Raw genomic sequence first — 17742 nt, forward strand, 5'->3', positions numbered from 1 at the left:
GTCCTGGGTATCTCAAGGCTATGGATGTTGTAGGGCTGTCATGGTTGACACGTCTCTACAACATTGCGTGGTCATCGGGGGCAGTTCCTAGGGAGTGGCAGACCGGGGTGGTGGTCCCCATCTTTAAGAAGGGTGACCTGAGGGTGTGTTCCAACTATAGGGGGATCACACTCCTCAGCCTCCCTGGAAAGGTCTACGCCAAGGTACTGGAGAGGAGGGTCCGATCGATAGTTGAATCTCAGATAGAGGAGGAGCAATGTGGTTTTCGTCCTGGCCGTGGAACTGTGGACCAGCTCTATACCCTTGCAAGGGTGATGCAGGGTGCATGGGAGTTTGCCCAACCAATCCACATGTGCTTTGTGGATTTGGAGAAGGCTTATGACCGTGTCCCCAGGGGCACCCTGTGGGGGACGCTCCAGGAGTATGGGGTGGGTGGCTTTCTGTTAAGGGCCATTCAGTCCCTTTACCAGAGGAGCGTGAGTTTGGTCCGCATAGCCGGTAGTAAGTCGGACCTGTTCCCAGTGAGGGTTGGACTCCGCCAGGGCTGCCCTTTGTCACCGGTTCTGTTCATCACTTTTATGGACAGAATTTCTAGACGCAGCTGTGGTGTGGAGTGTGTCGAGTTTGGTGGCAGGAGAATCTCGTCTCTGCTTTTTGCGGATGATGTGGTCCTCCTAGCTTCATCCAGCTCTGACCTTCAGCTCTTGCTGGGTAGGTTCGCGGCCGAATGTGAAGCGGCTGGGATGAGGATCAGCACCTCCAAATCTGAGACCATGGTTCTCGACCGGAAAAGGGTGGCTTGCCACCTCCGGGTCGGGGGAGAGGTCCTACCTCAAGTGGAGGAGTTTAAGTATCTCGGGGTCTTGTTCACGAGTGAGGGTAGGAGGGATCGGGAGATCGACAGGCGGATTGGTTCGGCGTCTGCAGTGATGCGGACGCTGAGCCGATCTGTCGTGGGGAAGAGGGAGCTGAGCCAGAAAGCCAGGCTCTCGATTTACCGGTCGATCTACGTCCCAATCCTCACCTATGGTCATGAGCTTTGGGTAATGACCGAAAGAACGAGATCGCGGATACAAGCGGCCGAAATGAGTTTCCTCCGTAGGGTGGCCGGGCTCAGCCTTAGAGATAGGGTGAGGAGCTCGGACATTCGGGAGGGACTCGGAGTAGAACCGCTGCTCCTCCGGATCGAAAGGAGCCAGTTGAGGTGGTTTGGGCATCTGGTCAGGATGCCTCCTGGACGCCTCCCCGGGGAGGTGTTTCGGGCATGTCCTGCCGGCAGAAGGCCCCCGGGTCGACCCAGGACACGTTGGAGAAGTTACATCTCCAATCTGGTCCGGGAACGCCTTGGGGTCCTGCCGGAGGAGCTGGTGGACAAGGCCGGGGAGAGGACGGCCTGGAGCTCCCTAGTTGGGATGCTGCCCCCGCGACCCGGACCCGGATAAGTGGAGGAAGACGACGACGACGGCGGTAGCAGTAGTGGTACTGGGGTCGTCATCTGTGGGTTCATCGCCTAAAATCGCCACGGATGGAACGACCGGTGAGGTGTTGTCGCTTTCCTTTGAGGTGTTGTTTTCCTGTGAATCAGAACCTGTGAAAACATCAGCCTGCAGCATTTCAGTCTCATTTTGCGGCTTCTCAGGCAAACACGGAGCCGCTGTCTGGGTCGCCTGAGAATCACGCACAAATTGTTTGACGCCCTCGACGTCCTGCTGAAGATTGCAGATCATGTTCATCATGTTAGTCATCATTGGTAGGAAAGTGTTTTGCATTGCCTGAAGTTGAGATGTTAATTGCATCGTTACCTCTGAGTCCATTTTCCAAAATAGTAATTAGTTTTTTAATTTACTAATTATCTCTTTGATTTTGTTTTATTTAGATTTTTATTTAGAAACAACCTTACCTGTAGACTTATTAAAGAATTAGTTACAGGGAAGCTTGGCTGTTGAATGAATATTTTGGGCAAAATTGTTCAATAATGCCAAAAATATCATTGTCATTTGACCTGTCCAAGATGGCCGGTCGAGCTACGTGTCGGGCACCCAAGATGGCGGATTGTGGCGCATGCGCAGTCCGGCACTCGGTGTTTTTCCTTCATAGCCAAAACAAGATTCTACACACCGGAGCGGCTGTGTAGAACCCTCGCTATCATCACCCTAAAGTACTTCGTACCGGATGGTTTAGCGGATGTTAGGACCAAGGGCGTCAGTTTGTTTTCAGAATTGCTGGGGACAGTAACCATACACTTGAGTGGGGTTTAAAAATTGCTGGGGACAATAAAGTAGGCTAGCACAGGGGTCGGCAATCCGCGGCTCTGGAGCCACATGCGGCTCTTCCATCCATCTGATGCGACTCTCTGTGCTTGTAAAATAATGAATGGATATTTAGATAAAATGCTTTATATTTTACTGCATTAATTTTACATCTGTATGCCAATTCTAAATGTAAAGATTGTCTGCGTAAACCTGAACAGGTCCAACTCGGTCTGCGGTGGTTGACCGGTCACGCTTGTGCGTAATCATATAGGCACTTTATGAGCTGAAGAGGATGTGAGATTCTGGGATTCTCCTCAGACGGCTTCTGGATGTGTCGCCACATTGGAGACAGGAACAAGCGCTATTCAGCCAAAGTTTCATAATCAGGGAACATTTTCTAAGTGACAAGTCTCTCTGAAAGACAGGGTTGGGAAAACACTCGCTTCAGTGGGAGGAACCTTCCCGCATGCGCTCTGGGGTTAATCAAGTTTAATTGTTTCTCTTTGCAACAATCTTCACAGGAAGGCAAAACAGTTAAACGGCAGGTTACATATATTTCCATTTGACTGTTTATTTTGACAGATGAACTCAAGGATGTTGCTTGGTTTGAAAGATTTACCCCGACGCACACTGATGCGCATGGATGAGCTGACATTTTAATCGTTAACGCACATCGCGGAGGTAAAATATTCCCATCAGAACATCAGAGCTTTATACTGGACACTGTGTTCAGCGCGGCTCTAATATCACTAGTCCATTTTAGTCATATCTTAGACTCAATTGGTTTTACTCAAAGAATACATAGCTCCACCCACTCCTGCCATCATACATTGGACCTTGTTCTGACTTATGGCGTTGAGTGTGAGGAAATAACAATCTTTCCACATAATCCAGTCCTCTCGGACCACTTTCTGACAACCTTTGAGTTTTTTATAACTGAGTTCTCGAGACATGAAAGTAAATTTCATTATAGTCGGTCTCTATCCGACAACGCAGTTGCGTCTTTTCAATCAACTGTTCCATCTTTACTGTCCTCAGCATCTCAGAGGGATGTAGCAGAGGGCAATATTTTCAGTTCTAGCCCCTCACAAATTGATGCCTTAGTTCATCATGTTAATTCCTCTTTACGTGTGGCATTAGATGATGTTGCCCCTTTAAAAAAGAAGGTAATTAGGGACAGGAAGTTGGCTCCCTGGTTTAACTCTCATCTACGAGCCTTAAAACAAAACTCTAGGAAATTGGAGAGAACATGGCGCTCTACGCACCATGAGGAGGCCTACTTGTCCTGAAAAAATAGTCTTGTGCTTTATAAAAATAAGCTTCAACAATCTAGAACTGCTTATTTTTCAGCATTAATTGAGGAGAATAAGCATAATCCTAAATTTCTTTTCAGTACAGTTGCTAAACTTACGCGGAATCATAGCTCTGAGCCATCTATTCCCTTAGCCCTCAGCAGCAATGACTTCATGGGATTTTTTACAAGTAAAATTAATTCTATTAGAAACAAAATCTTTAGCATCCTCCCTAATGCAATTTCTTCTTCCTCAGTAAGTGAGGCAGCTTCAGAGGTGACTGTAGAACCTCATATGTGCTTGAACCGTTTTGATCCAGTTGAGCTTTCAGAGTTATACAAAAATATTAGCTTCATCTAAACCTTCAACTTGCATTTTGGATCCAATCCCAACCAAATTATTTAAAGATGCATTTCCTTTGGTTACTGCCCCCATTCTAGATATAATCAATCTATCCTTAGTAAATGGGTATGTACCACAAGATTTTAAGGTTGCTGTAATCAAACCTTCACTTAAGAAGCCTTCTCTGGATCCAGATGACCCATTGAATTATAGACCAATATCTAACCTTCCATTTTTATCCAAAGTCCTGGAGAAAATAGTGGCCATCCAAGTATGTCAGCATTTAAACACTAATGATCTGTTTGAGGAATTTCAGTCTGGTTTTAGAGAGTATCACAGCACTGAAACTGCATTAGTGAGAGTTACAAATGATATTCTCATGGCCTCAGATAAGAATCTTGTGTCTGTTCTAGTCTTGTTAGATCTCAGTGCTACCTTTGACACAGTTGATCACAATGTTCTTTTGGAAAGACTTGAACATGTTGTAGGGATCAAAGGAGCAGCGTTAGGCTGGTTTAGGTCTTACCTGTCTGACAGATTTCATTTTGTAAATGTACATGACAAATCTTCTTCATACTCCAGGGTTACTTGCGGAGTACAACAGGGTTCAGTGCTTGGACCAATTCTTTTTACTATATATATGCTCCCAATTGGTAAAATCATTAGACAGCATGGGATAAACTTCCACTGTTATGCTGACGATACTCAGTTATATTTATCCATTAACCCTGATGAACCTAATCGGTTGGGTAGATTACAGGCTTGTCTTGAGGACATAAAAAATTGGATGACTCTAAACTTCTTGCTTTTAAATCAAGACAAGATGGAAGTTCTCATCTTTGTACCAGAAATCCAGAAAAGGAAATTGCTTAGCCAATCGCCTGACCTTAATGGCATTACATTAATCTCCGAGAGCAAAGCAAGGAACCTTGGTGTTATCTTTGACCAGGACATGTCATTCAAATCCCAGGTTTCACAAGTTTGTCGGATTTCCTTTTTCCACCTTCGGAATATTGCTAAGATTAGAAGCATACTTTCCAGGAGTGATGCTGAAAAACTAGTTCATGCATTTATTACATCAAGACTGGATTACTGTAATTCATTACTCAGGAAGTCCACAGAATGTAGTTAAAAGTCTTCAGCTTGTCCAAAATGCTGCAGCTAGAGTTCTGATGAGAATTAAAAAGAGAGATCATATCTCTCCTGTCTTAGCTTCCCTACATTGGCTACCTGTTAAATTCAGAATAGATTTTAAGATCCTTCTTCTCACATATAAAGCTCTTAATAATCAAGCTCCATCATACATCAGTGATCTGATAGTTCCATATGTTCCTAACAGAGCACTTCGCTCTCAGACTGCAGGTCTATTGGTGGTTCCAAGAATATCTAAACTTAAGATGGGAGGCAGATCTTTTAGTTATCAGGCTCCTCTCCTGTGGAACCAGCTCCCAGCTTTAGTCCGTGAGGCAGACACCTTGTCTACTTTTAAGAATAGGCTTAAAACATTTTTATTTGATAGGGCCTATGGTTAAAATCTGATGTTAGCCTAAATCTGGACAAGTGGGGGATTTCAGGGAGGTGGAGTGCACAGTCGGTAAAGACGGCTCTCCCTTGCCCTGCCTCCAACATGCCTACATCTAAATAAGATAGATTATCCAGAGTTAACTCTGTAGTTATGCTGCTATAGGCTTAGACTGCTGGAGGACACACTGACCACTTTTCACACTCTACTGCTTTATTCTACAGTCTGCTCTTTAACTGTACTATTTTGTGCAATTTCAGCTGTTAACTTTATTTTCTCTGTAAGTGTTTTTCTCCCCAGAAGAAGCCACAATGACGTTCTGCTGAGCTGTGGTGGCCTCATGGAGGGGGGCCATCGACTAGCGCACTGCTGCTAACCACTTAAACATTCTCTCTCTCCTAATAATAACTTTTTGTTTTCATTGACTTTTGATGTGCTAATACTAGTTTATCCGTTTAATTATAGATCCACTAGGATAAATACAATAAAGTTTATCTTTCACCAAATACAATATTTACTAAGACATCACAATATAACTATAGACACATTACGTGTGTGTGTGTGTGTGTGTGTGTGTGTGTGTGTGTGTGTGTGTGTGTGTAGCAGAAGCGGTCGGGTCACGGCAGGTGAAACGTTCCTAGCCTACATGAAGTGAAACTGTTTAATTGTAACATTAATATGTTACTGGACACGCTGGTCTGGTTGGTTAGACCAGTGTTTGATGTGGAAAACACACACACACACACACACACACACACACACACACACACACACACACCAATTAAAATAATGCTGATAGCGTGGACTAGAAGACAGGTGATGGTTTACGTATTTAAATGATGATCAGGCTGCTGTAAAATGTAATCTCCATCCACATCCAGACAGAATCATCCTCTATTCTTTCTCTAGTTTCTCTGCTCTTGTCTGGGCTGACCTGACGGTGCGCGCAGCACGCCTAACTAGCGGCTGATGCACATTTTACGCATTTGGAGAGGTGGGCTGGATGCTGGAAGATGGTCCACTTAACGCACGGGTGTAGACTACATATTAATGACAAATGAATGAAAATTAAATTGGGAGTTTTTACTTCATATTTTAGAAATAAAAATGACGGGGGGAAACATTTATGACGACTTTTTAAACGAAAATTTCTAGCGCGACCTGCCTGCTTCACTTAAGTCACTGCTTATTAAGGTCCGTCCAAAATTACCGTGGCCCACCCAAAAATGAAAACCTGGCGCCGCGCCAGTTATAAACCTCTGCAAATGGTTGTTCTTCACTTTATCAAACTCAGACTTTGTACTGTTAATGTCAAGATGTAAAATTATGAATTCAGTCGAGCTCTTCCGTCCCTCCCTCTTCTGCTCTCCTGGAAACCCGACATCGGCTGTCAGAAGCGGGAGGTGAAGAAGGAGATGAGGCAAACAGAGTGAGTGCGATGTAAAGAAACCAGACTGGTCTGGAGGTGAGCAAAACAGCTGGAAAAGTGTGGGTGTTGAATCCCCCACGGGTGCAACGCCCATGCCAGCGACCGGTACCTGCTGCTGACTGTGCTGTCACCTGTTAGGAGCAGCTCTCTGCTGTCTGAGGGTAGGCCCCGCCCACAACACTGCGGCTACTGCGGTGTTTTCTTTACTGTGGGAAACGGGTAATAATGGCTCTTTGATGGGAACAGGTTGCCGACCCCTGGTATAAGATCTGAGCTGGCAAAACAAAAATCCTCATCAGCAGGCGTTTTTGAAAGTGGGGGGGGACACAGCTGCCAATCACATATTTTGCCGGGGACATGTCCCCGGCGTCCCCGGTTAAAATGACGACCATGACTAAAATGGACAAGTGATGTAAAAAATAAACTTTAAAGCTTTTGTCTCAATTCTGACACCGATGCAATGATTCTATGTGCAGAACTGAAAACTGTCTTCCAAATGTCCCTTCTGCATGAGATTAATAAATAAATAATACTTGCTCTTGTTGTGGTCAGGAGCAGTAAGGGGTTAAGAGTCTACATAGGGCACAGAGGGTAGAAACAGCAGGAGTGACGTGACACACGTGGGTTGACTTTCACTTTTGGTCAAACAACATTTGGCGTTTCAGGAGGTGATGATGAAACTCTCACAGGAGGTGTATGCACACGCACACACACACACACACACACACACACACACACACACACACACACACACACACACACACACACACACACACACACACACACACACACACACACACACACACACACACACACACACACACACAGAGTGAGAGAGAGAGTGTGTTATACAATAAAAACAAAGAGCGGATTTATGGCTAAATGGAAACTTACTTTAATTTAACTTTTCAAGTGTCCTCTGGCAAACATTACAGGTAGCTTGTGACAGTCAGTATCACTGACTGTCACATTCTTTAATACAGGATTAAATAGTAACTCCATATTATAACACAAAGAGTCCACTTTACAATCAGGTTGTGCTTCTTAACATAAGTTAAGCACATTTTAAAGAAACAATCAAAACGGGGGAAGTTCCTGCTTCAGTCATCTCTCCCGTCTGCACCCTGAGTTGTGTGCATGTGGAGTGTGATTACAACATAAACCGTCTGAGGTTTACTCCAGACACCTGAACAGATGTGGAGGAGCTCTGTGTCTTCCTGTCGTGGTCACGCACAGCTGGCTGAAACGTGTCTCCACCTCGTGCACACAGAACATTTACAGACTCAGGTCAGAGCTTTACAGGAACCTCAATGCAACAAAAGCAAATACATTCATGTGGTTCTATGTTACAGTCACAGCAAAATAAAGTACACAGGATTAGGATACACGTGTTTGACTGGGAAGCACCAGAGGAGTGCAGAAGCCTAAAAAAAACATTCAACAAACAGAATTTATGATCACAAAACCAACATTAGTCATGAATTTACTTATTAAATACGTTTTGAAGTCATTTTTCTACAATGGTGCCCAGCAGGTTCCTGCACTCGAACCCTTTGAACCACCTGGTACATTCTTGTCTCTATGTTTAATTAAAGAAGGACTTCAGCTTAAGTAAATATACTAAATAATACAATAAAACAATTTCATTAAATACATGAATGTCTGTGTAAAAGGTTAAACAGTATTTTCTTTCATTTCATCATACCTTATACTGCCCAAAATGATGAAGACAATATGAATAAATGACATTTTTACTTTGTTTTTGACTTGATATGTACATTCTCTTAGCTTACGAGGAAACCTGTCAAATGTCTTTGGATTATTGATCCTGCAGGAAAATCAACGTGATATTCCTACATTAGCACCAGGAAATAAGGTGTTTTTTTCTACATGATTTGTAGTTAAAAACATTTTTTTGACTGAACAAAGACAAAAATATTTGTAAAATTTACATCTTGGTTTCTCGTTCTTAATTTGCTCAAAGAGAAATAAAAGTAACACAATTGAGCTGGTTTACATTTTACAAACAAACAAGAACGATCAAAATGTAAAATACAATTTTTAACTCTGGCTTATCATTCCTAGCAGACATTCAAAGCAACGAGACGCAGCGAGTCAGCGACACTGGCTGAGGTGAGCAGTCGGTCAGAGGTCACTCCACCGCCGAGTCAGGCTTAGTGTGTCATCACAGTGGCAGACAAACACGGGAAAGTGCTCCTTTCTCCAATTCCAGTCGGCATTTATCTCCTCACACCATTTCCTGGACCTCGTCGTCAGATGACACAAATGTTTCCCAGAAGATAGGTCAGCCCCATAGTCACATTCCTGAATATGAATCCTGTGGTGGAATGCAGGCGCACACTAGCCACCTGCTTATTCCTGAAGTAGACGAGGCTGTGGAGCCCTCTGCAGATATCTTTTGAAGCTGCATCGTGTGTGGCGTTGAGTGAGAAGGAGCTGACAGGAGGATCCCTGCTGCCCCTCACCTGCAGCTCCAGGATCCCTCTGCTGTCTTTAGCCTGGTAGCACACATACATGTACCAAACATAAGGCCCAGTGCAGTTGATGCTAATCGTGTCTTTCCCTTCACCTAAAAGCATCGTGCTGTTGCTTTTAACGTGGCCGAACGTGAGCGTCTCGTTTTCAATTAAAGCTGAAAGATAAAAAGACAAGGTGACGGTGAGGAGATTGTGGGGAAAAGAGATGAAAACAACTTGTTTGTTTTGATGTTTGTTTCACTCCCTCGGTGTAACGATCAGCAAGGATGAGCTACAAACGAAAACGGAAAATAAAGCTGATAATATCTTACTTTTGAAATCTTCAACGAGTATGTGAACGATTTCCTCGGGCTTCTGAAAACAAAAACACACACGGAGAGAAAGCACGTTAGAAACTCGCCGCTGCTGGCTGACAGTGACAGAACGTGGCTCAGGGAGAGCGCTGTGGAAAGGTCACGAAACCCTGCTCTGTGATCTGGGAAGTGTGAGCTTGTTTGTTTGATTTGAGGCAGCATGAAAACACACACACTGACAGAAACTAGGGAAAGTCTCAGAGGTGATTAATACCAGTAGTGAGAACAGCACATCAAATATGCAGCAGAAGTACAAATGTTAGTCATGATAATGATCACTTTTCAGAAACGGAACATGATCAGTTATTTGGGTCAAAGGATTGTTCCTTTAGCCTCTCTGCGTGTTTAAAAGTCACATTTCTGAGTTTGATGACACAGAAGAAAAATGTATAAATAAATTAAAACAATCCAACTGAACTAAAAATAATGTGTGGCTGTGGGAACCTGCTGAAATGTTTAATAATGGCTCATTTATAAATCTATGCTTCGTTTTTGTGTTTTCAAACTGCTTTTAAACCCTAATCTTGTTAAAGAGATGGACCTGTCTGATAATTAGATAGGACACATTTGGGTAAATAATTTATTTGTAGCCAAATTAATGAAGAAAATAATATGTTGATTTATTTAAAGGGAGATTTTAAAAAGGAACTCATTTCAGAGATGTTCTTATTAAAAATCTGTAATTTTATCTTTCAAGAGTACGAGTTTACATCATCCAAGTTTCAGGTTTTCTTTGTAGAAGAAGAGAATTAAACAGTAAATAGTATCAGATTAAATACATTGTTTTGTAATTGGTTCCCTTACCTCCCGAGGGGGTTTGTAGATGTAGCTGGACAGAGTGAGCAGCAGGCAGGCCAGCACCAGTAGGTTCTGCACGACCACCACCGCTCCCAGCTTCCCCGCACACCTGCCCTGGTCTCTCCCTCTGCCGCCTTCAGCATCCGCTCCCTTCCGATCCATCAGCGCGCTTTGAGCCCCCCGCAGGAGCTGCGACACCCTATAACGCGCGTGGGCAGTGGGCACCAAGGAAGGAGGCGAGCGACTGGAAAGAAAGCGCTCATGGTGCTGCGCTTTATTTTGTCTCTTTGTGTGTGGGTGGGGGTGGGGGTGGGGGGGGGGGGGTTGCTCGCGCAAGAGAGAGAGAGTCAATATATTGAAACCAGCGCACCGGCCTCTGATTGGCTGACGCGGATGCGCTCCGGTAGCACCGAACCTCGCGGCGCGATGCTGGCGACGGGGGACGACTGAAACCTCCCTCGGCTCCGCTTCAGTCACCGACAGCTTCTCATAAATATTCATCATCAGTTGGTGGAGTGAGAAATTTGAAGCAGTTTGTTTCTAGGAAACTAAACGCAGAAGTGGACATTTGTTGGTTTATGAGTTATGAATCACTAACACCTTTAGAATCCACTCAGCTGGAGCTGGAGACACCAGAGAGAGTTCAAACCTTTCCCTGTTAAATGTCAGATCAGATCATCCGTGTATTATTGCACCTGCTCTATGGCAGCCCTGAATGACCTCCATTAGGAGAAACAGAGACTAGTTAACGCTGAACAGCCAATATTTCACACAAAAGGGCTTCAACTGCCTTGGGCCCCGAGCTGGCCCGGAGCCCCCAGACAATTACTGTTTATGAAATAAATGCAAGAACACACGCTCAACGTGTTGCATTGCTTTACTTTTTTTTTTTTGCTTAATATCCAAGTCCAGTTTTCCTTGGGCCCCCTAATGCCTTGAAATGTCTGTTTACAGGTGCTGGACATAAAATTTGATTACCATGACAAAGTTGATTTATTTCAGTAATTCCATTCAAAAAGTGAAACTTGTGTATTAGATTTATTATTTACACACAGACTGAGATATTTCAAATGTTTATTTCTCAATGATTATAACTGACAACCACAGAAAACCCCAAATTCAGTATCTCAGAAAATTCGAATATCAATTAAAACCAACGCAAAAATTTTTTTTTAGAAATGTTGGCTAACTGAAAAGTATGAACATGAAAAGTATGAGCATGTACAGCACTTACCATTTAGTTGGGGCTTCTTTGGCCTTGATTACTGCAGCAATGCAGCGTGGCGTGCAGTCGATCAGTCTGTGGCACTCTTCGGGTGTTATCAGAGCCCTTGTTGCTCTGATAGTGGCGTTTAGCTCTTTTGAAGTGTTGGGTTTGGCGTATTGCTTCTCCATCTTCACAAAGTCAGGCAAGTTTGCTGGCCAATCAGGAACAGGGATGCCATGGCCCTTGAACCAAGTACTGGTAGCTTTGGCACTGTGTGCAGATGCCAACTCCTGTTGGAAAACTAAATCTGCATTTCCATAAAGTTGGTCAGCAGCAGGAAGCATGAGGTGCTCTGTTTAAGAGACAACTGTGTTGCTTTTAGTCTCAGAAAACACAATGGACCAACACTAGCAGTTGACATGGCACCCCAAACCATCACTGTAGAAAGTTTACACTGGACCTCAAGCAACGTGGATTCTGTTCCTCTCCTCTCAACCTCCAAAAGAAATGCAAAATTTACTTTCAGAGAACATCACTTTGGAGCCCTCAGCAGCAGTGAACAGCCAGTCTCTTTAGCAATGACCTTTTGTGTCTTGCCCTCTTTGTGCAAGGTGTCAATGGTCGTCTTTTGGACAACTGACAAGTCAGCAGTCTTCTCCATGATCGTGTTGCCTACAGGACTAGACTGAGAGACCTTTTAACCCTCTCAGGCTCAAAATAAGTTTTGATAAAAGGACGAACAACAAAGTCCTTCAGGGGTACTTCTGAGTTAAAAAATGTTCATGAAATACGTCTGTGGAGTAACCAGGTAGGTAGGTTTTAACGTTGCACATCTGCAACGCCTGCCTCCAGAGGGTTAAAGGCTTTTGCAGGAGTGTGGCTCCAGGGGTCTTCAATATTGAACCTATTCACAATATTCTAATATTCTGATTTTCAGTAGTTGTCAGTTATAATCATCAAAATTAAAACAAACATTTGTTTGTTGTCATTTGTATTTATTTTGGTTAAGGGGAACAGATAACAAGTTTTGCTTCTTTCTGCTCCTTTTTAATTTTTTGTTATTTATCAGTCTGTGTGTAATGAATGAGTCTAATACACAAGTTTCACTTTTAGAATGGAATTACTGAAATAAATCAACTTTGTCATGATATTCTAATGATACTCTCCATTTCACCAGACTGGCTCAAAGGACCAAAGGACGCCATAATTCACAACATTTTGTTGCGAGAGCATAAAAAAAGATATTTCTTCTGGTCATTGAACGCCGCTTTTTATTCTCACAGCCGCTGTCCCAGCCAACCCCAACAGATTACACTATTTTGTACTTTTGTGACTGTGGCAGTCCTGTCACAGTGTCCTGATTGATCATGCGCCCTGGCTATTTGGCCAAGGGGAAGTCCCTTTGCCTGATTGGTTACCGCGCATGACTCTCACCCGGGAGTCTGGGGATCGAATCCCGTCCGGGCCCTCGTATATCCACCTTGCCACACTTTGACAGAATAAAACTTTTGTTTTTAAACTGGGTGGAGGTCATTTGTACCGCATGCTATCAGACTACACAACTTCCTGCATGAGAGACTGCTTATTGGATCTGTGAACAGTTTTGATTGGGGTTTATGGCGTGTGCTGGATGAATGACAGCAGCTGACCATAATCTATCTATCTATCTATCTATCTATCTATCTATGAACTCCTACAGCAGAAACACGTCTAACATGACCATGAATTTCACATTTCATGAAACTACAGGAAACCCCACAGCTACATTCAGCTGCTAATAGCTTACCAAAGAGTCTTTACAAATATTTGTGCATGTGAAATGTATGGTGGTGTAAATATTTACAAAATAGTTTGTTTTAAGTTGTTTTTAAAATGTTGAGATTAAAGTTGTTATAAATGGCAAAACCACAAAGTTCTCCCCAAGACTAACCAGCAGCACATCCTGCAGTCAGCTCAATTCAATTTATTTCATCATCATCCAGTTGAGTCCAGTTTACATTTGATCCAGTGGGCTGTATCAGATCCAGTTGTATTCATTTCCAACTCAATCAGATTTAATGACATTATTAGTCAGTTTAAGTTCACCGAGTTCAGGCTTGTGTTATTTGTGGAGATAAAACATCAACGTTGCAGAGCAAACGGAATCAGATGTAGAGTTGTGTTGCTGTTAGCCAATCGGAGACAAGATGTCCAAATACTAGGACATAAGACTCCAAATCCTGCCGTCTTCTGCTCACCTCTTATCCGGCTAGTTCATACTAGAACACCACTGCAAATGTACAGAAACAATATGCCAACCTAATCTTTAAGGATTACAAAAAGCTAATGTGTTTGAAAAGGTTTGACTTAGCTCGACATCAAGCGGAGCCAGTTGAGGTGATTCGGGCATCTAGTTAGGATGCCTCCTGACGACTCCCTTGTGAGGTTTCCCGGGCACGTCCAACTGGGAGAAAGGAAGACAGGACACGCTGGAGCTGGCCAAAGTGGCTGAGAGGAGGGAAGTCTGGGCCTCCCACCTTAGGCTACTGCTCCCACGACCCGACCCGGAAAATGGATGGATGAATGAATGAATGAGCTTTACTTTAAGGAACTAAAATATGATGTTAGGTTGTTAGGATAAAGATGAATCTGAGCTTCCTGTAGATTCCATGAAAAATGACTGCAAGCAGGGGTGGACTGGGACCACTTTTACGAACCGTTGGCCTTCAGAGCGGGGTGGGGGGGCTTGTATCGGCCCAAGCTGGGTAAGAGGCCCACCGGGACAGTGAAAGTGAAAATAACTTGTAACATAAAGGAATCACAGGCGCAATTTAAGACTGGGACCTACTTTATGACAGAGCACAGCTGTAAACCTCTGCTGAAAGCTGCAGGGCAAACTCAAATACACCTTCTTCTGTAAACACACGTCGTTAGTGAACTGGTGAACACACACCGTGACTTACTTATCTTTAAAATGTTTAAGTGGACAAAGTTTAACTTTAACCTGTAGTGTGAGGACATTTTGCTTGTCCACACAATGCTAAGCATCCCAAATCTTGGTTTTAGAGGTATGTGTGAATTAACTTTTAGTTTGGGTTGAGGTTAGGAAAAGAACCCCACTGGTTAACGTTAGGCATAGTGGAGTCACTAAAATGAGTAGAAGTCGTTGGAGGCCCACACAAATGTGTGTGTGTTGCATGAAAGTGTTTTAAGCTGGCAGAGACACAGTTTTTATTTATGTACAGTGCGCTGAGCTGAACCCATGCAACCTTCTGGAGGCACGGAGACCTGACTCTGACTGATGAACAGAAACAAAGCTTCACCAAATACCTGCTCCTCCTGTCTGGTAATAATAAATAAACCGCTTTGAATGACCACTATCCCCCTGCAGCCGTGAAATACGGAAATCAATCCACCTGCAGCAAGGACAGGAGGAATTATGTTTATTATTGTGTTCAGACCATAAAAAGGTCTAGCACTGAAGAATAAGAAAATATCATTTCTATAGCGTCTCTCAAGATAAAAATCACGAGGCGCTTCACAAAAACAAAAAATGTACAAATATAAAAAAGCATTTAGAAAATGTTTAAAAATATATTTAAAATGAGCAAAAATAGACAATTGTGATTAAAAAAATTTAAGAAAGAGAGAGAGTGAACAGGAAAGAGGGAAATCAGTGGATCCTGAGGAAGGTGGAATAGGTGGGGAGAGCAGAATAAAGAGAGAGTGGTGAAGAAGGTCATCCAAAAGCCAGCTTGAACAAGTGAGTCTTCAGCTGCTTTTTAAAGGAGACCACTGAGTCCACTGATGTCAGGCTCAGGAGGAGAGAGTTCCAGAGTCTGGGGGCCACAGCAGCAGATGATCTGTCACCTTTGACCTTTAGCCTGGTGCTGCACAACCAGTAGGCTTTGATCACTGGACCTCAGGGACCTGCTGGGGGTGTAGGGACTAAGAAGATCACCAATGTATGATGGTGCTTGTCCATGTAAGGCCCTATAGACCAGAACCAGGATCTTGAAATGAACCCTGAAGGTGACTGGCAGCCAGTGAAGCTGGAGGAGAAGCGGGGTGATGTGGGTGTGTTTGGAGGACTTGATCAGAAGCACAGGCATTCTGAACCACCTGTAGACGGTTCAGGGAGGTTCTGCTCAGACACGTGAAAAGAGAGTTGCAGTAGTCTAAGCGTGAGGAGATGAAGGTGTGGAGAACTGTCTCAAGTTCAGAGCGGGACAGAATGGGACTCAGCTTAGCAATGTTCCTGAGATGGAAGAAGGAGGAGCGAAACAAGAGAACTGACATGAGAATCCAGGGTGAGAGCTGGGTCAAAGGTCACACCAAGATTCCTGACAGGTTTGGTGTGAGAAGTAAGCACTGCATCCCCCTCCCCCACCCCACACTCTGAGGGCCGACGGTTTGTAAAAATGTCAGGTCCAAATTTTGGTCCCGGTTCACCCCTGCCTCCCAGACAAGTGGCAGCTGAACTAATCATGTTTTTAAAACGAAATGAAAAAAACTTGGAGCTAGGTTGCTAATTTTGTGTGGACATGTTTTTACGCCGGTTCGCTAACAACGTGTGCATCTGTGTTTCCACAGAAGCTGGTGTCTTTGGGGCTGCCTTGCACCTTTCAGCGTAGACTTAAGCCTGATTTTTACTTCTCCGTCTACGTTGGTGCGGAGACACGCAACACCATCATGCATTGGCACTAGGGCTCTTTGACGGGCTCACAGAGGGCGACAGAGACGAGCCCAAATATTTAAACATTCATCAAAAGTGACACAGAATGCAAGCTTGTGACTGGTCAAGACGTCCCTTCCTGTAAAATTGTCAACAGCACCGCCATTGCCTATTAAAATTTAAAAAATATTTAGCGGCAGACACGGAACAGAATGCATTACAGAAAAAGTCTGAAAACGTTCATGTTTACTCACCAGTCAGTGAAGGAGTACAAAATAATGAGTAAACACTTTATTCGTGGATGGAAATGACGGAAAACATGGGTTTAGAGAATGGTTTAAAGGAGAATGGAGGGCAAATTCATCTGTGTTATGAAGTCTGAAATATAGAGTGGATAAGGACAGTTTTCAGACCCCTGTCAATGTTTTCTCTGTTGTAGATGGAAAGAGGTGAAAGGGACCAGTCTGAATGCTTTTTTACAGCTTCAGTGGTTCCAGAAAGCAAAAGGAGTGGGTACTAGGATGCTTAAGTATTTTAAGGCGGATCTTTTTTTTTTATTTAGCTAAAATTCTTTCAACCCTATTCAATGCTTTTTCACATGAATCCTCCTTCTGCTTTGCTTGGTGAGTTCAATTTACACTTCTTAGATTAAATTAAATATTTTGGTGTTTGGCCTCAACCAGATCTGTTCTTCGAAGCAGATTCAAGCAGTCATTTCATGGTTTGACATTGAGACAGCTTTCTGTCTCCTTCCCTAAACCATGATGGTGAACAATCCGTTTTCAGCTCATGTGAGAGTTGTTTTGAGACCCCGTGTTGCTACTCTTCAGAGAATATTCAAAGGAGAGGGAAACTTACAATTGGCTCCTTTAAATACACTTTCTCATAACTGGATTCACCCGTGTATGGAGGTGAAAGGTCACTGAGCTTACCAAAGCTATTTTGAGTATCAATAATTAGTTCTAAAGGTTTTAAAACAACAACGGTGCCCAAATGTAGGCACCTGCCTAATTTTGTGTGAACAATTATTGCACACCTTCTGTAACAACTTTGTTTAACTTCCCAAATATCACCGTGTGTCTCTTTTATGATATATTTTACTCAAACTCTTCAACCAACAATTTATACAAGAAAATCATGAAGATCAACATGGCTGCCCAAACTTTCACATGTGTGAATAAATAAAATAGATCCACAAATATGCTCTTGTACTTATTAAGTCTAGTCCATTCCTCATGTAAACACCTTGAACAGTAAGTATTGAATGATAATTGGCCTGTATTTACAAAGCACCTTCTGCAGTTCTAGAATCCCCAAAGGTACTTCATAACACACCAGTCATTCATCCACTACCACGTTTCAAACGATGATAGTGATGAGCTACGTTGCAGCCAC

The 17742-nt window shown here is 43.4% G+C and overlaps 1 protein-coding gene across 1 annotated transcript; it reads right to left on the bottom strand.

Moving 5' to 3' along the window:
- Positions 1–7539: 7539 nt before the first annotated feature.
- Positions 7540–10987, bottom strand: LOC139071407 (uncharacterized). The gene is made up of 3 exons (XM_070553865.1): positions 10493–10987; positions 9647–9689; positions 7540–9490 (listed from the first exon to the last, which is right to left on the bottom strand). Exons 1-3 carry the CDS (start codon positions 10985–10987, stop codon positions 9111–9113), a joined length of 918 nt encoding a protein of 305 aa, XP_070409966.1. The 3' UTR covers positions 7540–9110.
- Positions 10988–17742: the final 6755 nt, after the last annotated feature.

This window comes from Nothobranchius furzeri, chromosome 8, assembly GCF_043380555.1.
Source record: "Nothobranchius furzeri strain GRZ-AD chromosome 8, NfurGRZ-RIMD1, whole genome shotgun sequence".
Lineage (NCBI taxonomy): Eukaryota > Metazoa > Chordata > Actinopteri > Cyprinodontiformes > Nothobranchiidae > Nothobranchius > Nothobranchius furzeri.

Excerpts from the sequence above, each read along its gene's own strand:
- LOC139071407 (XM_070553865.1), bottom strand. The coding sequence starts at position 10,987 with ATGAATATTTATGAGAAGCTGTCGGTGACTGAAGCGGAGCCGAGGGAG. Across the intron at positions 9,690-10,492 it reads TCTACAAACCCCCTCGGGAG|AAGCCCGAGGAAATCGTTCA; the intron begins GTAAGGGAACCA and ends TTTTGTTTTCAG. Across the intron at positions 9,491-9,646 it reads ACTCGTTGAAGATTTCAAAA|CTTTAATTGAAAACGAGACG; the intron begins GTAAGATATTAT and ends TTTATCTTTCAG.